Source organism: Tamandua tetradactyla, chromosome 12, assembly GCF_023851605.1.
Source record: "Tamandua tetradactyla isolate mTamTet1 chromosome 12, mTamTet1.pri, whole genome shotgun sequence".
Taxonomy (NCBI): domain Eukaryota; kingdom Metazoa; phylum Chordata; class Mammalia; order Pilosa; family Myrmecophagidae; genus Tamandua; species Tamandua tetradactyla.
In genome coordinates, this window is record NC_135338.1 from 61550288 (window position 1) to 61573083 (window position 22796).

The 22796-nt window shown below is 37.6% G+C and overlaps 1 protein-coding gene across 1 annotated transcript in view; it reads left to right on the forward strand.

Annotated features, from left to right (window-relative positions):
• Positions 1 to 22796, forward strand: part of YY1 (YY1 transcription factor) — a 38478-nt gene that overhangs the window by 11690 nt on the left and 3992 nt on the right. The window contains exon 2 of the mRNA XM_077123520.1: positions 3768 to 3930. Within this exon, the coding sequence (XP_076979635.1) occupies positions 3768 to 3930 (163 nt within the window). The remainder of the gene's footprint in view (positions 1 to 3767; positions 3931 to 22796) is intronic.

Here is a 22796-nt window from a genome sequence, read left to right on the forward strand (position 1 = left end):
GTGCAGAGAGTAAACATCTTTATTGAACTTTGTATATATATTATGCCAGTAAAAGTTTTTTTTTTTAATAAAATATAACAGTACAAAAAGAAAGGAATGGATTGATGCCTTTCATTAATATATTTTTGTACAAAGGGGTTCAAAATACGTAAGTATATATTGGTCTGTAATAAATAAAACTAGTTTCTGTTTTAGAGCATCATAAGTTTCTATTATATTTGGTAAGAACTTCTGAAGCATTTCTTTCTCTACGAAAAGCAGATAAAATGGCTGAAAGATAGCAAGCATTGACATTATTTGATCTATTGTTTTAATATTTTAAGAGAGTCCAATTCTTGGCAGTCATGCATATTTCTTTTGATATTTTCTGATGGTAGAAGCTGCTATTTTTTGTTGTTTCTCTAGCAGTCTTCAAAATTTGACTTCTATTTTCTTACATCTTTTTGTTGCCTAGTTAATGACTCTCTTCACAGTTTCTGTGTGCTGATCTTTAAGAGTTCTCCAAATTCTGTGTAGAATACAATACTAGAATTCTGTGTGGGCCTTGTGCTCCCATAGTATCTATACTTGGGGCAGACTGCTCTCACTACCCGCTCTTGGATGGGTAAAACTTTCATCAGACAGATCTGATTTTCCCCTGCATATGGACAAATCTCTTCAGTCTCCTTTGCAGTCTTTCTGGTCCTCTAAGTATTGGGATTACTGACATTTGGTTCTAGACCCTCTTTTCTCAAGTCTTTTGTGAGTATATACTTTTTTGATAGATGTTCTTATCTATTTCTGTCACTTTAAATGCATCTGAATGCCAGTGAATCCCATATATTTCTTTCCAACCTAGGTTTCTTTCTAAGCTTGCATATTTATCTGCCTCCTTGAGGTCTCTCCATTAGATGTCTCACAGATGTCTCAAACCAAAATGTAGCTCTAGATCTACAAATGACTCTTCTCTAATTGCTTTCCATCTCACTAAATGACACCACCACCCACCAAGAAACTTAGGTGTCACATTTGACATCCCTATCCCTTTCCCATCTAATTTCATTACCCAGCCATATTTATTCCTCCTTCAAAATAAATTTTAAATTTGTCCTCTTTTAAAGATTTGTAGGAAAATGTTATCTTGATTGGTAGTGAACCCATTATTCAGTAATCTCACTGACATCTCACATGACAGGAATTGTTCATGTTTCAACTTGAAAATTTTCTGTTATAGTTCACTTCTGTCTTCTCTAAACAAAATGCCATCATATAGATTCAGGGGCAGCAAACTTTTTATGTAAAGAATTAGATAGATAGTAAACATTGTTGAGTTTTGTGGGTTATACTCGGCACTGCTATGCCAGGTGCCAGAGTAACATGTAAACAGAAAAAATAAAATCTCTTTTCAGCCTGTACTTTATGCTTCTTAAATATTTTCTGTTCTAATTCAGTAATCATCTTGGTGACTGCCCTTTAGGTTCTGTGTCTTCTTGAAAGTTGATTGATACTAAGAACTGAGCCTTTAAAAATATTCTCTGGCTGATATCCCCCCATGTTTAGCACAGTGACAGGCAGATCAATAAATGTTGAACTAATACAAGAACAGTTTAGCCCATGATTCCTTTTTGTCATAAGCCCCAGACACCTGAGACATAGCCTCATCAGTAGCTGGCTTAGAGCAGTAGTGATTCTCAACCTTGCTATCATCCTTGCACCAGGAATACAAAATTTCACTGAAGAAAAATTTCCTTGGGTACCAGTATATTTTGGAACCACTTGGGAATTTTGATGTAGAGTAGCTGTACCTAGATTGGAGAGATTGGAGGGTAAAGGAGTACCACCAGGGCATAGGCAGCCCTGAAAAGGAAGTGAGATTATCGAGTCCCAGCTTTGTAATATACCATTAATAACTACATTTTCTTTCCTTTTTTATTAGTGATGTCTGGATGTTTTTCCTTGGGATCCTTGCCATATCAGTGGATTGAGGCTTTTCATCTGCAAATGATTAACTTTGGACATAGTATAATAGTCTTTTTTTAGGTCCAAATAAGAGCAACAGAGCAGAAGTTAAGGATACAGGTCAGGCTTCATGAGTTCACATCTGCCATATACTAGCTAGTTAATCCTGAGCAAGTTACTTAACCTCTCTGCCTCAGCTGTTTTGTTTGTAAAATGAAGTTGATCATTTGTCCACTTCATAGGGTGGTTATGGGGATTCAGTGAGATGTGCAATGATTACAAAAGTGCACATGTGTTGTAAACATGCAGTAAAGTGCTGCTGTTACAGTCTATGATTCCTTGTAATGACCTATAATGTTTTCTTAAATGAAGAGTGGTGAAAGAAGAGAGGCATTTTAAGTTTAAGACTGTTGTATTCTGTGCTTGTCATTGCTGAAGGTGTTTGAACTGGATAATGACCACTTGTATTGAAATGAAACCTACGTTTCTTTCTTTACCTTGGCTCTAACTCTGGCTTTTTTCTTTTATGTCAGAAAGTGGTGTGCTAAACAGCTGTATGTAGTTTTTTTTTGGTCTAATTTTTGTTTTTAAAACATAAAGGTTGCACAAACCTATTTTCACTTTTGAAAGTTATTTACTGCTCCTTTTGAAACAGACAATTTGATCAAGAAGAAGACAATTTCAGTTAGTATTGGAAATTCCAGAGCAATTGTTTTCTGCTTTTTCTCCCCCCAAAGTAGCAGGAAACTGTTTTTTGGCCTGTGGAAACACTCTATTTTAAGAGGCAAGGTCAACAAAATTCAAAATTGAATGATTTAGAGCCTGTCAGTATTATTATTAAGAAATAATCTAGGAATTCAGGAAAAGGTAAATATCTGAGGCTGAAGTGATAGAATCAAGAGCGCTTAGAGCATTTGAGCCAGTTTCTGGAATTAGAGAGAGGTGAGGAGAGTGAGTAAAGTTTGAAGTAGTTTATATTGCCATAGAAAGATTTGCACTGTGGATGAAATGATGACAACTGTATTTTCTGTACCAGTTCATCCTTTGCAGAACCAATAGGGTGGAGAACAGAATTGTAATGGCCATTTAATAAACTAGGTCTGAAATGATAATGCTAAGAATTAAGTTGGTGGCAGTGGAACTAAGGGAGTAGGCCTTTTTAACAATGATTGGATAAGATTTGATGCCTGGGATGTAGGAGATTAATTAAATGAGGTCACTGTTGCTTTTTTCTTTTAACTGTTGGATTTGAGATGATAGTAAGAAGATAGGTGAGTAGAAATGTCCTACATTCTTTAAAAGGATATTTATCGAGAGCCGACTATGTATAGACTTTGAACAGGCCTCTGGGAATACATGGGAGCTCAAAACTGACAAATATCCCTGCCCTTGTAGGGCTTACAGTCTAGTGAGAGGTTCCAGCAGACACCATACAGCTAAGATTGCGATCTAGTCATTGGAAATTGCAAGAGGAGAGGACTTGAGGTTGGGGTAGCTGGGGCTGGTACCTTGGAGGAGCTGGAGGGGCAAAAGCCAATAGAGAAATGGAAAGAGAACCAGAAACTTGTACCGATGAGGATGCTAATGGTGAACTAATAATATAAAAGACTTCTGGATTTGGTATGGATGTTTTTGGTGACTGTCAATCAAAAAATTAGATTTCAGGAGATAAGGGAGGAGGAATGGATGATAAAGAAATTGAGGAAGCAGCTATAAATCACTTGTTTAAGCAGGTGCTGATGAAAGCAGTTTTTATGGTTTTTAAAATATATTTGCCCACATGTACATTTTTACTCAGCTAAGATGATCAATCTCATGACATGTTTCAGATGAAAAAAAAGATATTGACCACGAGACAGTGGTTGAAGAACAGATAATTGGAGAGAACTCGCCTCCTGATTATTCAGAGTACATGACAGGAAAGAAACTTCCTCCTGGAGGGATACCTGGCATTGACCTCTCAGATCCCAAACAACTGGCAGAGTTTGCTAGGTAAGTTATGATAGCTTTTCTTTTATAAATTTTAGAAAGTACTGGAGTTTTGGCTAACTGTGTTTGTGGTTGAGTCATATTGATGGTTTGTATTCTTTCTCTAGGGAAACTTCTGGAAACAAAAACAGTTTTATTTTTAGTAGTAACTGTGCTGTTAATGTGAGTGGCAGCATTTAGACCTTTGCAGACAATAAGCTGAGCAAATATGCTCTAATTCCATAACTAGTCTTGCTGGTAAGTAAATAAATTGCAAATCGTTTCAAAAACACTTTTATCATGCATAAGATAAAGGATTCCCATATACTACCCTAATACATTGGCAAATAATTTGTTTTGAAATGGATATCGTAATGCTACCTTCTGGCTTCTCATTTTAAATTTGGGGGTGTGATATTAAACTTAGTTGTTGGAGATCTAGGTCTATACTAGACCCTCCCACTGACCATAGGGAAGTATTGCATCAGTTCATTTTTCAGCCTGTCATCACTTAAGCTCCTAGTGTTTTGTTAATTTAAACTGACATGACAGGAAGAGTACAGATATTTATAGCTAGAACTCCTGTAACTGTTCAAGGTGACCAATCAGAAGATCTGAGTCCCCTTTTTCTTTTTAAACTTTTTATTTGGAAATCTTTAAAAGCTTATAGTAGAGATACAAAATAATATACCTCAATAAGAAAACTCTGACATACCCCCTACCCTTCTAGGTACCCAGATCTACCAGTTTTGACATTTTACCACATTTTCCACATCATTCTATCTATCCATTTGTCTTTCTGTCACTCCATCCTTTGAACATTTGAAGGTAGGTTGTACACATCGTGCTCCTTGAACACTTGACACTGCCACGCCCAGTTCCTAAGAACAAGGATCTTCACGTGTGTAACTGCCTTCAGTGCAGTTATCAAGTTCAAGAAATTTAACATTGATATCAGGGTTACAGTCTGCATTCCAGTTTTTGTCCTGTCTCCCCAAGAAAATCCCTAGCCCATCATGCATTAACTCTCCATTTCTTCTACCCCCACCCCTGGCAACCTGTACTTTGTAGTTGTCATGGGGGGTTAAATTTAACATCTGAATCTATAGCACCCTCCTTTCATACCAACTTAACTTCAATAATATACACAAATTATGTTCATATACCTCTCCAACCCCTCACCTTTATGTAGTTTTTGTCACAGATTGTGTTTATAGATTATAAGTCCAAAACATTGCTTACCATTGCTTTTTATGTATTTGCCTTTGAGGTCCTATAGAAAGTAAAAAGTGGAGTTACAAGCAAAAAATACGGTAGTACTGGCATTTATATTTACCCATGTTACTACCCTCTCTGGAGATCTTTTTCTTCGTGTGCCTTTATCTCTTTTCTATTCTCCTTTCCTTTCAACCTGCAGTACTCTCTTTAGCATCTCATGTAGGGCCGCTCTAGTGGTACTGTTGCTTATCTGGGAATGTCTTCATCTCTTCCTCATTTTCGAAAGACAGTTTTGCCAGACGTAAAATTTTTGATTGGCAGTCTTTGCTTTCAGCCCCTTAATACGTCATCCTGTGCCTTCTTGCCTCCATGGTTTCTGATGAGAAATCAGCACTTAGTCTTAATGAGTCTCCCTTGTATGCGATATGTTGCATCTCTCTTGCAGCATTCAAAATTCTCTGTCTTTGGCATTCAACAATATGACTATCATATGGCGCAGTATAGGTCTGTTTGGAGTTTGTTGAGCTTCTTGGATGTGCATGCAGTTTCATGTCTTTCATTAAATTTGGGAGGTATTCCAGCTATTATTTCCTTGAATATTCTCTCTTTCACTCTATCTCCTGGGACTCTCAGAATGCGAGATATTGTATGCTTCGATGGTGTCCCTACAGGTTCCTCAGGCTCTGTTCACTTTTCTTCATTATTCTTTCTGTTCCTCAGAATGGATGATTTCACTTGTCCTGTCTATAAGTTCTCTGATTCTTTCTTCTGCCAGCTCCAGTCTGCTATTGAATCCCTCTAGGGATGTTTTAATTTCTGTTACTATGGTTTTCAGTTCTGTTAGGTTCTTTTCTTGTAATTTCCATCTATTTGAGTCCCTGCTTTTAACTCTGGGTATATGCCTAGATGTTGGATTGCTGGGACATACAGTAATCCTAAACTTAACTACCGCAGCTGCACTATTTCACTTTCCTACCAGCAATGACTGAGTGTTCCTATTACTCCATATCTTCTCCAATGCTTGTAATTTTCCTTTTTTTCTTTTAGTAGTAGCCATCCTCATGGGTATGAAATGGCATCTTGCGGTTCTGATTTGTATTTCCTTCATAGCTAATGATGCAGAGTTAGGACCATTTTTTAAAAGTCTTTGTCTGGTATGTCCCAGGTCTGACCCTGAGAGGTTTTTTTTGCTAGTTTTATTTTTTATATAGTTTTTAATGCTTCAGTCTTCTCCTTTGCCTGTCCATTGCTTCCTATTTCTGTGTATGTTTTGTAACCTTTTGTTTAAACCTGGACATTTTGATATTCTAATATGTTGTCAGTGGAATTTAGATTTTGAGGCATCTGTTCCTTAAGCTTGTATTCAACTATTGTTATGACAGAGCTTTCCTTGAGTGCCAGGAACTTGAATGCATACTGACCTGTGGGAGTTTTCTGCTTTTATCCATAGAATGAGTTCAGAGAATACTCCTGGCCAAAGTGTGGGCCTCCCTGATGATTTCTGTGCCTTGTCTTCTCTTAGGCTTACACCTGTGGCCCTCAGAATTCCCGTTTACACGGTTTTAAATGTCCCCTCTTCCCTAGGTGTTCTAATTTGCTGGCTGCCGGAATGCAATATACCAGAAACAGAATGGCTTTTAAAAAGGGGAATTTAATAAGTTGCTAGTTTACAGTTCTTAGGCTGAGAAAATGTCCCAATTAAAAACAAGTGTATAGAAATGTCCAATCAAAGGAATCCAGGGAAAGATACCTTGGTTTAAGAAAGCCAATGAAGTTCAGGGTTTCTCTTTCAAGTGAGAAGGCACATGGTGAACAAAGTCAGAGTTTCCGTCTTATCTGGATGGGCACATGGTGAATATGGTCAGGGTTCCTCTCTCATCTGTAAGGGCACATGGCGAACACAGCGTCATCTGCTAGCTTCTTCTCCTGGCTTTCTGTTTCATGAAGCTCCCTGGGAGGCATTTTCCTTCTTTGTCTCCAAAGGTCGCTGGCTGGTGAACTCTTGCTTCTTGTGGCTATGTAGTTCTTCTCTGCCCTCTCCGAATCTCCATTCTCCAAAATGTTTCCTCTTTTATAGGACTCCAGTAAACCAATCAAGACCCACCCAAATGGGTGGAGACATGTCATCATCTAATCCAGTTTAACAGCTACTCTTGACTAAATCACATCATCCAGGGAGATGATCTGATTATAATTTCAGACATACAGTATTGAATTGGAATCATTCTACCTTTATGAAATAGGATTTTTCTATTATTATATATGCCAACTAAAATTACCCCTCTTAACCATACTCAAATATTATAATTTAGTAGTTATTTATGTTCACAATTTGTGTTACTATCACTGCCATCCATTATAAGATATTTTCCATCATCCCAAATAAAGACTCCGCACATTTTAAGCCCTAACCCCGTATTCCCTATCTTACCCCAATATCCCATGGTTTAGTCTGCTAAGATACGAAAATAAAAAATACCAGAAGTGGGCTGGCTTTTAACAATGGTGATTTATTAGCTTACAAATTTACAGTTCTGAGGCCGTCAGAATGTCCAAATCAAGACATCATTGAGAAGGTATCTTCTTCTGAAGACAGACTGCTAGCAATCCTGGACTTCTGTATAAAATGGCAAGGGCAAGGCACATGGCGGCATCTTCTGATCTCCCCCTTATCCTGGGTTTCCTTGCTTCAGCCTTCTGGCTTCAATGGCTTTCTCTCTGTATGTCTCTCCCATAATTCATCTCATTTGTAAAGGAGTCCAGTAAGAGGAGGCACGCCAACTAAAATAACCTAATATTAACAAGTTCTACCCACGATAGATTTACACCCACAGGAATGAATTATCTTTAAGAACATAATTTTTTAGGGGTCCATAAAGCCACCAAACTATCACACCCTGGTAACCTGTGTTCTAAATTCTAATTTGTCAGTTTGCTTTTTCTACACCCACAGGAATGAATTATCTTTAAGAACTTTTTTTTTAGGGGTCCATAAAGCCTCCAAACCATCACACTTTGGTAACCTATGCTCTAGATTCTAACTTGTCAATTTGTTTACTCTAATTATTTCATATCAATGAGATCATACAATATCTGATCTTTTGCTGGCTTACTTCACTCAGAATGAGATTTTTTTAAGATTCATGCATGTCACCTGTATCAGGTCTTCATTCGTTTTAGGGGCTGAATAATACTCCATTTTGGTTTATCCATTCATTGATTGATGAACACTTGGGGTCTTTTCATCTTTTGGCAGTTGTGAATAGTGTCTTTTTTTTTATTCAGTTAAACATTTTATTTATTTATTTTTTTATTAATTAAAGAAAAAAAAAGAAATTAACCCAACATTTAGTAATCATTCCATTCTACCTATGCAATCAGTAATTCTTAACATAATCACATAGATGCATGATCATCATTTCTTAGTACATTTGCATCGATTTAGAAAAAGAACTAGCAAAACAACCGAAAAAGATATAGAATGTTAATATAGAGAAAAAAAATAATAATAATAGTAAAAAAAAAAAAAGAGACACACAAAAAAACCTATAGCTCAGATGCAGCTTCATTCAGTGTTTTAACATGATTACTTTACAATTAGGTATTATTGTGTTGTCCATTTTTGAGTTTTTATATCTAGTCCTGTTGCACAGTCTGTATCCCTTCAGCTCCAATTACTCATTATCTTACCCTGTTACTAACTCCTGCTGGTCTCTGTTAACCAATGACATATTCCAAGTTTATTCTCGAATGTCGGTTCACATCAGTGGGACCATACAGTATTTGTCCTTTAGTTTTTGGCTAGACTCACTCAGCATAATGTTCTCTAGGTCCATCCATGTTATTACATGCTTCATAAGTTTATTCTGTCTTAAAGCTGCATAATATTCCATCGTATGTATACACCACAGTTTGTTTAGCCACTCGTCTGTTGATGGACATTTTGGCTGTTTCCATCTCTTTGCAATTGTAAATAACGCTGCTATAAACATTGGTGTGCAAATGTCCGTTTGTGTCTTTGCCCTTAAGTCGTTTGAGTAGATACCCAGCAATGGTATTGCTGGGTTGTATGGCAATTCTATATTCAGCTTTTTGAGGAACTGCCAAACTGCCTTCCACAGTGGTTGCACCATTTGACATTCCCACCAACAGTGGATAAGTGTGCCTCTTTCTCTGCATCCTCTCCAGCACTTGTCATTTTCTGTTTTGTTGATAATGGCCATTCTGGTGGGTGTGAGATGATATCTCATTGTGGTTTTGATTTGCATTTCTCTAATGGCCAGGGACATTGAGCATCTCTTCATGTGCCTTTTGGCCATCTGTGTTTCCTCTTCTGAGAGGTGTCTGTTCAAGTCTTTTTCCCATTTTGTAATTGGGTTGGCTGTCTTTTTGTTGTTGAGTTGAACAATCTCTTTATAAATTCTGGATACTAGACGTTTATCTGATATGTCATTTCCAAATATTGTCTCCCATTGTGTAGGCTGTCTTTCTACTTTCTTGATGAAGTTCTTTGATGCACAAAAGTGTTTAATTTTGAGGAGCTCCCATTTATTTATTTCCTTCTTCAATGCTCTTGCTTTAGGTTTAAGGTCCCTAAAACTGCCTCCAATTGTAAGTTTCATAAGATATCTCCCAACATTTTCCTCTAACTGTTTTATGGTCTGAGACCTAATGTTTAGATCTTTGATCCATTTTGAGTTAACTTTTGTATAGGGTGTGAGATATGGGTCTTCTTTCATTCTTTTGCATATGGATATCCAGTTCTCTAGGCACCATTTATTGAAGAGACTGTTCTGTCCCAGGTGAGTTGGCTTGACTGCCTTATCAAAGATCAAATGTCCATAGATGAGAGGGTCTATATCTGAGCACTCTATTCGATTCCATTGGTCGATATATCTATCTTTATGCCAATACCATGCTGTTTTGACCACTGTGGCTTCATAATATGCCTTAAAGTCAGGCAGCGCGAGACCTCCAGCTTTGTTTTTTTTCCTCAAGATGTTTTTAGCAATTCGGGGCACCCTTCCCTTCCAGATAAATTTGCTTATTGGTTTTTCTATTTCTGAAAAATAAGTTGCTGGGATTTTGATTGGTATTGCATTGAATCTGTAAATCAATTTAGGTAGGATTGACATCTTAACTATATTTAGTCTTCCAATCCATGAACACGGTATGCCCTTCCATCTATTTAGGTCTTCTGTGATTTCTTTTAGCAGTTTTTTGTAGTTTTCTTTATATAGGTTTTTTGTCTCTTTAGTTAAATTTATTCCTAGGTATTTTATTCTTTTAGTTGCAATTGTAAATGGGATTCGTTTCTTGATTTCCCCCTCAGCTTGTTCATTACTAGTGTATAGAAATGCTACAGATTTTTGAATGTTGATCTTGTAACCTGCTACTTTGCTGTACTCATTTATTAGCTCTAGTAGTTTTGTTGTGGATTTTTCCGGGTTTTCAACGTATAGTATCATATCGTCTGCAAACAGTGATAGTTTTACTTCTTCCTTTCCAATTTTGATGCCTTGTATTTCTTTTTCTTGTCTAATTGCTCTGGCTAGAACCTCCAACACAATGTTGAATAATAGTGGTGATAGTGGACATCCTTGTCCTGTTCCTGATCTTAGGGGGAAAGTTTTCAATTTTTCCCCATTGAGGATGATATTAGCTGTGGGTTTTTCATATATTCCCTCTATCATTTTAAGGAAGTTCCCTTGTATTCCTATCTTTTGAAGTGTTTTCAACAGGAAAGGATGTTGAATCTTGTCAAATGCCTTCTCTGCATCAATTGAGATGATCATGTGATTTTTCTGCTTTGATTTGTTGATATGGTGTATTACATTAATTGATTTTCTTATGTTGAACCATCCTTGCATACCTGGGATGAATCCTACTTGGTCATGATGTATAATTCTTTTAATGTGTTGTTGGATACGATTTGCTAGAATTTTATTGAGGATTTTTGCATCTATACTCATTAGAGAGATAGGCCTGTAGTTTTCTTTTTTTGTAATATCTTTGCCTGGTTTTGGTATGAGGGTGATGTTGGCTTCATAGAATGAATTAGGTAGTTTTCCCTCCACTTCGATTTTTTTGAAGAGTTTGAGGAGAGTTGGTACTAATTCTTTCTGGAATGTTTGATAGAATTCACATGTGAAGCCGTCTGGTCCTGGACTTTTCTTTTCAGGAAGCTTTTGAATGACTAATTCATTTTCTTTACTTGTGATTGGTTTGTTGAGGTCATCTATGTCTTCTTGAGTCAAAGTTGGTTGTTCATGTCTTTCCAGGAACCCGTCCATTTCCTCTAAATTGTTGTATTTATTAGCGTAAAGTTGTTCATAGTATCCTGTTATTACCTCCTTTATTTCTGTGAGGTCAGTAGTTATGTCTCCCCTTCCATTTCTGATCTTATTTATTTGCATCCTCTCTCTTCTTCTTTTTGTCAATCTTGCTAAGGGCCCATCAATCTTATTGATTTTCTCATAGAACCAACTTCTGGTCTTATTGATTTTCTCTATTGTTTTCATGTTTTCGATTTCATTTATTTCTGCTCTAATCTTTGTTATTTTATTTCTTTTGCTTGCTTTGGGATTAGTTTGCTGTTCTTTCTCCAGTTCTTTCAAGTGGACAGTTAATTCCTGCATTTTTGCCTTTTCTTCTTTTCTGATATAGGCATTTAGGGCAATAAATTTCCCTCTTAGCACTGCCTTTGCTGCGTCCCATAAGTTTTGATATGTTGTGTTTTCATTTTCATTCACCTCGAGGTATTTACTAATTTCTCTTGCAATTTCTTCTTTGACCCACTCGTTGTTTAAGAGTGTGTTGTTGAGCCTCCACGTATTTGTGAATTTTCTGGCACTCCACCTATTATTGATTTCCAACTTCATTCCTTTATGATCTGAGAAAGTGTTGTGTATGATTTCAATCTTTTTAAATTTGTTAAGACATGCTTTGTGACCCAGCATATGGTCTATCTTTGAAAATGATCCATGAGCACTTGAGAAAAAGGTGTATCCTGCTGTTGTGGGATGTAATATCCTATAAATGTCTGTTAAGTCTAGCTCATTTATAGTAATATTCAGATTCTCTATTTCTTTATTGATCCTCTGTCTAGATGTTCTGTCCATTGATGAGAGTGGTGAATTGAAGTCTCCAACTATTATGGTATATGTGTCTATTTCCCTTTTCAATGTTTGCAGTGTATTCCTCACGTATTTTGGGGCATTCTGGTTCGGTGCTTAGATATTTATGATTGTTATGTCTTCTTGTTTAATTGTTCCTTTTATTAGTATATAGTGTCCTTCTTTGTCTCTTTTAACTGTTTTACATTTGAAGTGTAATTTGTTGGATATTAGTATAGCCACTCCTGCTCTTTTCTGGTTGTTATTTGCATGAAATATCTTTTCCCAACCTTTCACTTTCAACCTATGTTTATCTTTGGGTCTAAGATGTGTTTCCTGTAGACAGCATATAGAAGGATCCTGTTTTTTAATCCATTCTGCCAGTCTATGTCTTTTGATTGGGGAATTCAGTCCATTAACATTCAGTGTTATTACTGTTTGGATAATATTTTCCTCTACCATTTTGCCTTTTGTATTATGTACATCATATCTGATTTTCCTTCTTTCTACACTCTTCTCCATACCTCTCTCTTCTGTCTTTTCGTGTCTGACTCTAGTGCTCCCTTTAGTATTTCTTGCAGAGCTGGTCTCTTGGTCACAAATTCTCTCGGTGACTTTTTGTCTGAAAATGTTTTAATTTCTCCCTCATTTTTGAAGGACAATTTTGCTGGATATAGAAGTCTTGGTTGGCAGTTTTTCTCTTTTAGTAATTTAAATATATCATCCCACTGTCTTCTAGCTTCCATGGTTTCTGCTGAGAAATCTACACATAGTCTTATTGGGTTTCCCTTGTACGTGATGGATTGTTTTTCTCTTGCTGCTTTAAAGATCCTCTCTTTCTCTTTGACCTCTGACATTCTAACTAGTAAGTGTCTTGGAGAATGCCTATTTGGGTCTAATCTCTTTGGGGTGCGCTGCACTTCTTGGATCTGTAATTTTAGGTCTTTCATAAGAGTTGGGAAATTTTCAGTGATAATTTCTTCCATTAGTTTTTCTCCTCCTTTTCCCTTCTCTTCTCCTTCTGGGACATCCACAACACGTATATTTGTGCGGTTCATATTGTCCTTGAGTTCCCTGATACCCTGTTCAAATTTTTCCATTCTTTTCCGGATAGTTTCTGTTTCTTTTTGGAATTCAGATGTTCCATCCTCCAAATCACTAATTCTATCTTCTGTCTCTTTAAATCTATCATTGTAGGTATCCATTGTTTTTTCCATCTTTTCTACTTTATCTTTCACTACCATAAGTTCTGTGATTTGTTTTTTCAGTTTTTCTATTTCTTCTTTTTGTTCAGCCCATGTCTTCTTCGTGTCCTCCCTCAATTTATCGATTTCGTTTTTGAAGAGGTTTTCCATTTCTGTTTGTATATTCAGCATTAGTCGTCTCAGCTCCTGTATCTCATTTGAACTATTGGTTTGTTCCTTTGACTGGGCCATATTTTCAGTTTTCTGAGCGTGATCCGTTATCTTCTGCTGGCGTCTGGGCATTTAGTCAGATTTCCCTGGGTGTTGGACCCAACAGGTTTAAAGATTTTTCTGTGAAATCTCTGGGTTCTGTTTTTCTTATCCTGCCCAGTAGGTGGCGCTCGTGGCACTCGTTTGTCTGCGGGTCCCACCAGTAAAAGGTGCTGTGGGTCATTTAACTTTGGAAAACTCTCGCTGTAGGGGAGGTTCACTAGCCGGAGCGACTTGGAAGAGTGCCAGCTGGCCCGGGAATCCGAGCGCAGGGAGGGTCGCTGGCCGCCGCAGCCTGGGAGAGCGCCCATCCTAATCTCCTAGCCGGCCTGGGGCGCCAAGCGTGCCAGGAGGGTGCCAGCCGCCGCGGCCTGGGAGAGTGCACTGTTCCCAGCCAGACTGGAAAGCCACGTGTTTGGAAGGGACCCCACCCCGGTCACCATTCTCCGCGGCCTGGGGATCTCCGATCCAATTCTCCCAGTTGGTCTGGAGGGGCTGCGTGTGGGGGGGCGCCAGCCGCCGCAGCTTGAGGGGACTGCCTGTCCAGTTCTCCCAGCTGGCCCGGGAAGGAGGAAGGGAGGAACTCCGGCTGCTTGCTGCCCCGGCCCGGGGAAACCCGCGCCCGTCGGCGATCTCACCGGAGCGGGTTCTCCCAGCCAGTCAGCCGTTCCAGAATGGGGTACGCTGTCTTCTTGATCTCTGTCGTGGCTCCAGGAGCTGTTCTGTATCGTTTCTACTCCCCTAGTAGCTGTTTTGGGGGAGGAACTAAGACCCGCGTGTCTTACTAAGCCGCCATCTTCTCCGGAAGTCTCAATAGTGTCATTTTGAATATTGGTGAACAAATATCTGTTTGAGTCCTTCTTTTCAGTTCCTTTGGGTCTATACCTGGAAGTGGGATTGCTCGGTCATAGGGTAGCTCTATACTTAACTTTCTGAACAACTGTAAAACTGTCTTCCACAGCAGCTTCATCATAATTTTACATTCCTACCAGCAGTGAAGGGTATACCTGTTACTCCACATCCTTTCGCACACTTGGCAATTTTCTTTTCTTTTAATAGCAACCCTTCTAGTGGGTATGAAATGGTATTTTGTTGTAGGATTGATTTGCATTGGTGTAATGGCTAATGACGTTGAACATCTTTTCATATGCTGTTGACCATTTGTTTATCTTCTTTGGAGAAATGTCTATTCAAGTCTTTTGCCTTTTTTAACATTGGGCTCTCGTCTTTTTATTGTTGGGGTGAAGGGTTTTTTTTTATATATATTCTGAGTATTAAACTTTCATGATAAAGTCCTTTGAGGGACAAACGTTTTAGAATTTGATGAGGTCGTATTAATTGTTTCATTGTTGCTTGTGCTTTGGGTATAAAATCTAAGAAACCATTGCCTAATGCGGCATCCTGAAGATGCCTAAGTGTGTTCTCTTCTAGGTGTTTTATAGTGCTAGCTCTTATATTTAGATATTTGTTTGGTTCCTTTTTTTGAGTTGGTTATTGTACATGGTATGAGGTAGGGGCACACCCTTATTCTTTTGCTTATGGATATCCTGGTTTCCCAGCACTATTTGTTGAAGAGACTATTCTTTTCCCATTGAGTTATCTTTGCTCAGTTGTCAGAAATAAATTGGCCATAGATGTGAGGATTGATTTTTGAGCTCTGAATTTGATTCTGTTGGTCTGTTTGTTGATCCTGTGCCAATACCATGCAGCTTTGCTTACTGTGGCTTTATAATAAATTTTACCATGGGGAAGTGTAAGCCCCCTAGCTCCGTTCTTTTACAAAGGGCCCCTTACCCTTCCATATAAATTTGAGGTTTGACTTTTCTGTTTCTGCAAAGAAGGTTCTTGGAATTTCTGTTGGGATTGTGTTGAATCTGTTACTTGCTTTGGGTAGAATTGACCTGTTGACGGTATTTCATCTTCTAATCCAGGAACACAGAATTTATTTAGGTTTTCTTTGATTTCCTTTAGCAGTGTTTTGTAGTTTTCTGTGTACCAATCCTTTACATTTTTGCTTAGATTTATTCCAAGATATTTGAATATTGTAGTTACTATTGTAAATGAAGTTTTTTTTTCTTGATTTCTTCTTCTGATTGTTTATTGCTAGTATATAGAACTATACACTACTGATTTGGGGGTATTGATCTTGTATCCCACCATTTTACTGAATTTATTTATTAGCTCCAGGAGCTTTGTTGTGCCAATTATGTTTTATCAAAAGGGAACCACCGTTTACTTCTTTACTTCAGTGAAACTATAGCTGTAGGGAATATACACTTTAGTTTTAGTTTAACATTGTTTAACAAAAAACTTAAGTCTCTCTCCTATGGTTAGTGGCTCTATTTCAGATTTTATTGCTGTTCATGTTTCAAATATGATTCTTTGTATCAAATATTGATCTCTTGCTTCTTCCTCCTCCCAAAGGGAAAAAACTGTATTTGTAGGGTACAGCAGTGAGGCTATAGTTTTAGACAGATTGAGTTACTGTTTAATGTTGTCAGGTGTTCTTGAAGTTCATCAACTTTTCCTTATTTACGCAGAATTTTGTGAAGATACAAAATGCTATCCCAGGGATACAGATGAAACAGAGGAATACAGAAAAGCTTTGTAGAGGAAGTGGTTTGATTTGGGCCTTGAAAAACTAGAGGTTTGGTAGGTAGAGATCGTGCCATGGGGTAGAGTAAGGTCAAGATATATGTACTCTGTTTAGTATGCATTGGGCAGCTGTTAAAGATTTTTTAATTTGAGAGACTTACTTTTTTTTTTTTTTTTTTTTTGCACAGGCAGGCACCGGGAATTGAACCTGGGTCTGCAGCATGGCAGGTGAGAACTCTACCTGCTGAGCCTCCGTGGCCCACCTGAGAATTATTTTCAGGTGTTTTTAGGCTGGATTGTTACGGGTAGAACCAGGAAGTAGAACAGGTCAGTTGAATGAGAGCTGTGCTAGAATTGTGGCCATTAGACTGTAAAAGAATAAATGTGGTATAGGAGACAGTAGAAAAGATTTAGAAAGTAGAAAGATTTAGAAGCTGATAGGCTATATGTCTAGAGGCATGGTGGATCATACACTCCTTGGGTGACAGGGAAATTTGGGAAATGGTATTGGGTTTTGAAGTTGAGGATAAGCAGTGGTTGGTTTTATCAGCTAATGAAACGTCCAGGTTGGAGCTTAAGTACAACTCATGAAGGGTGGCTAAAAGCATGAAAGTGGTAAGATCTTTGAGGGAAGGAAAGCTTTGGAGAGAAAAGACCTCAGCAAAAAACCTTGGGAAAACCCTGTGTTCTGAGAGTAAAAGGAAGCTGTGATAGAATAGCAGAAGCATTTAGACAAGTAGTAGAGTTAGGACAATACTGAATCACAAAAGCCGATGAAGGTTTCTGGAAGATCCAGGCAAGGAGTAATAAAAACCTCCCTATATTATACATTGTGAAGTAATTTCAGTGGAGGAACAAATGGTTATGGAAAGGTTTTGAAGAGAGAACCTGTAGGTGGTAAGCAGTAGAAATAATTAGGTGGGGGTGGGGGTCCTAGATGCTGTTTACCCTCCCTGGAATATTGGTACAACTGATCTGAGAACTTGTCCCCTGCCTTCTGAACAGAAAATACAGGGCATTTCGCCCTCAACTCAGGGGCCATGTGGCTGCTGTTTCCCAGGATCTTATCCCCCTGGATCTGCTTAGACCAGTACTCCTTAGGAAGAGGGCCATTCACATATACCTGCAAAACATCATAAAGAACTTAAAAGCATCTCTAGTGAAAAGACTAATCACCAAATTGGACTTTACTTTAAAGTAAAGTAGGCAATTAGGACAGTGGAGCAAGAAAAGTTACTATAAACATAGAATTCTTTTCTCAGCAAAGCTGTCAATCAAATGCCAGTTTAATGACAATTTTTTAGGCACCCAAGGATCCATTTTATGTATGTCAGTTTTTTTCAGTAGCCGTTAGAATGTGTAAGAGGCTGGAAGATCATAGTGGTATCATAATAAGTCTTCTAACAGAATAAAAGAAAAGAGAATTAAAAACTCCCTGAAAAGAGAGGTCAGGGGGTGGGGGGTGTTAAGAAAGCCATGCCGTACATAGAGCGTAATTTTTAAGCAATATTTATAAGGAGAAACAACTCAGTTAACCTGGCTCATAATCATAGTATTAATCATAATCCACTGTAAATAAGTTGCTTGCTTGCTTTTATACTCAACTTGTTAATGATTTCATCTTGTTTGAAGAATAAAATGAAAGGTTGCTCCCCTTGACAGTGTGGGGGGGGGAAAGCCATAGAGTTTGGACATTGTGAGATGGTTGAGGATTGGGCTTACAATCATCCCCATTCTGCATAATTCTCTTGGAAAGAAGATCATGGTAACCTAAATCGGTCTTTAACTGGACAGGGCTGTTGACAAGAGATACTTGAGCTCAGAGTCCTGTTCTGTTAGGTCTTCACATTTTGAGAATGTATGTGACAGTTGGGTAGGGTTTTCCTGAAGCCCCAGAATTGATGACTAGGACTTTGAAAGGTGAAAATAGAGAGGCACCAGTTATCAAACTGTTGAGGGACCAGACCATATCTTCGTCACGTATTAAAATCCATAGCACTTGCTGTTCTGCTTTCTGTACCAACACCACTACCACCCCCATGCCCACAAACATATTCCTCACAACCCCCTCTGTTCGTTGATTCATGAACAACACTAGACTCCTGAACTGTTGGCATAATTAAGGTAGAGTGTTACGTGCTTTTCCTTCCTCTGTGCAGTGGGGTGATGGGGTGCTGGATCGAACTTGAACCTGATCAAAAATATGGAACATTTCAGATTCTTGCTGCACTGAGCTTAGACTGCTTAGTAAATCACTTACATGTGCAGTGGGTGAGTATTGGAATAATGACTTAGTTTGAAGTCTTGGTATTGTAGAGGTGGGACTATGGGTGACTTTCTTCCTTCCTGAAATGTCTTTTTAGTTAAGTTATGTTTGGGATGGGGGGATGGATGGTTTTGATGATAGCACAGCATGGTGAATGTATTTAACAACATTGGATTATATACTTGAAAGGAATTAAAATAGGAAATGTTATGTTGTATATATGTATACATATATATACACAATAAAAAATTTTTGAACCTGGTGAATTCTACTTCCTAATTAAATTGACATTCTTTTTGGCGATTTATGTCAACAAAAGTTAGCCTTTTGAAAACAGGTCTTTGACCTAGAACAATAAGATAATGCATGGTTTTATTTTTTTAATTAAGTGAATCCCATATTGACTAATTAATTTGGTCACTATCCATTCAGACTCTAAGGCTTAATATAGAGATGAAATGTGATAATGGAGGTGAAGTACCTTAAAACTTTTTAATGTCATCCCATGAACATACAGTGTCTATACTTTATAGTTTTTGGTTTAATAGCTTTGTCTCATTTGTCCAAAGCGACGTTATTCTTTACACAATGAAGGGAGGTGATTTATGCTTTCCAGTGGTTGCTTTATTATACAGGAACTTCTGACCCTTATGTCCCACCAGCACAGGTCAAAATTGGTAGTTCTGGTGAAGAGGTAAACTTTGTAAGCTTTTTTTTTTTTTTTGCAGGAGTTAGACTTGTTTTTGTTACAGAACCACTACAAAAATATTTCTTCTCTGCATCAGGGATGTTTGCAGATTTAACTTATTAATTGGAACTTTTGGTTCATACAGAGTCCTTGAAACTATGCCAGGAAGTTCTTCGGTGTGGGGTCCCAGAGACAGACCTTTATAACAATGTTGTTCTTTCTACATATGCCAGAATGAGATGTTATAAAACCAACAGTCATGTCATAGGGATGACATTCTACATTTTTATTTAACAGGAAACCTGTGTTGGGGACCCAGCTCTTCTGTATCACATGTAATCCTTTCTATTTTATTTGTGCTACACTTTCTCCAGCCCCTCAGTCTTTTGGTTAAAGGGTTGGGGGAGGTGTTTGGTACATCAGTACCTTCCAGGTTGTTAAACAGAACTGACATAACATTTTAGGAATGAATCGTTTTTAGCTAGGCCCATTTCACACATAGCCTATGATGATACTACTTTCATTTCCCCAAGTGCTTATCAGACATCATCTCTTTTTATTCCCCCCAAATAACTAAGTTTTTTTTTATTTGCCAGTAACACTGTTTGACAAGCTCTGTAGCCATTAGTCAGCTAGAGTATGTAAAAAGTCACAAAACAAAAGCTAGACTTAAGAGAGGTGTTTTTGTTTCTCCATTAATTCCCCAAGAGACTAGGGAAGAGCAGAACCATAGTTTGCTTAACACTTCATTTATCTCCAGTTTGATTTCTTAAGATTATTAAGACCAACCACTAGCTTTAGTGCTTCCCACAAAAAGGTTTCATTTCATGGGGCAATTAAAAATATATCACCTATAAGAAGACATCATCTCATTTAATTCTCACATCGCTGAAGTAGGTAACATGTTTTCACAGAGAAAACTGTGGCTGGGGAGTTAATTTGCTCAAGGTCACACAGCTGGTAAAAGTCTGCACCGAGATTACATACCATTCTGTCAAGATTCTTTATGCCTCTGCTGTTCTAGGTGTCTCTGGCTTCCAAAGTTCTTTGGTATCGTAGTCAATGGAAGAGCTCAAATCTCAGTTAATTCTGAATAGTTTGAGAGGGTCCACAAGTTACTCTAAATCATAGTATGTAGTTTTTAGCCTTTATTAACAAAATGAAGCCTTTTCAATCTAGGTGTATACATACATTTTTTTCAATATTTGCATTCAAATACAATTTTTAAATCACCATCATTTACTACCACATTTTTTATCATTCTATAGTGAAGAAGGAATTAAACTTCCCGTGTCCACCTTAAATGCCAAAGGGAGTTCGTCCAAATGGATTTTACATTCTCATTTTTCTAGTTTACCAAAAAAACTCCCTTTCAGAATCAATATATCAAATTAATCATATTTCTAAATACTAGTATGTTTAGAAAAAAACATTTTTAAGAAAAATACCATTTTTTAAATTCTTAGGACTGTACAACACAAAGAGTGAGCCCTAATGTGATTAGCACTATAATTAACTGTGTTTAAGAAAATTTATGGGGAAAAAGAACCTTCCTTCTGGGTAACTGTCACATCTGTCCTTCTGGCATGGGACCCTCACTACCAGTAATCTATCGCCTGCCCTCATTTGAACTCCAAGAGGGGTGATGCAAGGGAAAGGCTGTTTGAGTATTTGTCAATTCGGTGGACTTTTTTTAAGACAGGTTTATTAAAATGTAATTTGTATACAGTAAAACTCACTGTCTTTTTGGAGGGGCTGCATGGGCTGGGAATTGAACCCAGGGTTCCTTCGTGGCAGGTGAGCATTCTGTCAACGGAACCACCTGTATACCCTCACCCTCTTTTAAAAGTATACCATTCTGTCTCTTCTGACAAACAGTCATGTAGCTACCTCACGATTAAGACATAGAACATTTCAGTGGACACTTCAAAAAATAAACATTATTAATTGAGACGATTAAAACTTGTTTCTTTATATATATTTTATTAATATTTGAGTGGAATAGAGCCTTTCATGTGAATTACTTTTGTTTTTCAAACTCTAATCCAACCTCCAGGTGGCGCAGTGATACCAGAATTATTGTCCTACCTAGTTGAATGAACTCAGACCAAAACTGGAGGATTTATTGGTATTTAAGATGATAAAAGCTACTCCAAAATCCTGTACACAGTAGGCACTTAGAAAATATCTGCTGAATGATGTGATAACACTCCAATTACAAAAAATAACCTTGGGTGTGGCAAGGATATCAGACTAAAAATATTCCTATAAAATTTGAAGTAGAAGATAATGTGTAATCTTGAGCAACTCTATTGAGATAAGTTATCGCTAGCGGGTATGTTGTTATACCTATGCTGCTACCGGGAATGGAAAGTTTAACTAGATGGTTTAATGAGTTCAGGTTTTTATAAATAATCATCAAGCAATCCTTTTCCCAGATCAAGGATGAAGAAAGGATATTTTAGGGCCTTTCTTAACATAAAATGAAAGAAATCAGTGTTTTGTAATAAGATGGTGGTGATAGATTAACTGTTACTGTTAAGGAATCATTGATTTAGTGGTTTTTCAAACATGATCCCTTGCATAGGAGTGTGAGCTGGCAAAACTAAGGGGAAAATAAGGGAATCTTTCTGAGATTAAAATATTTTTTCTAGTTTTTCTAGGAGCTCTTAACTTCTCATCCCCTCTGCCACACACTGATCTGTAGGGAATATTTGGAAAGAAAGTTTTGTCAAAATATCAAAGGTTGGTTCAGTGGAAATGGCAGGTAGGTAAGTGACAAATCAGCAAGCTCTCTGGATAGTAATTGCAAATGGGGCTCTGTCCATCTGTACCCAAATCACCAGGATTCTTGTTACCTGTGTGTACTTCTGGGCCTCAACCCCATATCTAGAATTAGGGCCAGAAATATAGATCTTATAGAATAAATGGTCTTAATTTAAAAAAAGAGTTCTTATTCTTCCTCCCATCTGCTACCAGTAATACATTATAAAAATTAAACAGTGTGTCCTAAAATTAACCAATGTAGTTTCTTGAATTTCTTGTTAGAGATGTTTTATACTTATGTGTATATAATTAATTCTCTGTTCAAAAGGCAACAGTTCTGTACCTTGTATTCTTAAGAAGCTATGTCTTAAAGATCATTTCATATCTGTGTGACATGGACCCATTTTTGGACTCTTTTTTGTTGTCATTTTATTCTTTTAAACAATTGTAAAAGGATTTTATATGTTATCCTGTACTTTCTTCTTAGAAGGCAACTTTATTATTGTAGCAGCTAGTTTTGGATGCCTTGCCTAGTTCCGGCTAGGAGATACATCTTTGGTTGCCTGGGGCTATTGATCTTTTATTTTTTTATAGGATTTGGAGGAAAGGGCATGTGTTTGAATCATATACAGCAAAATCATTCAGGGGTACACTGACTTAGTTAACTATGATACATTAGATGAATAACTCAACCACTCTGAGAATCCATGTCCTTATCTGTAAAATGGGAATAGTAATACACAGTTGTAGGTACTCAGTGAATGTTAGCTATCTTATCCCTTCCCCTT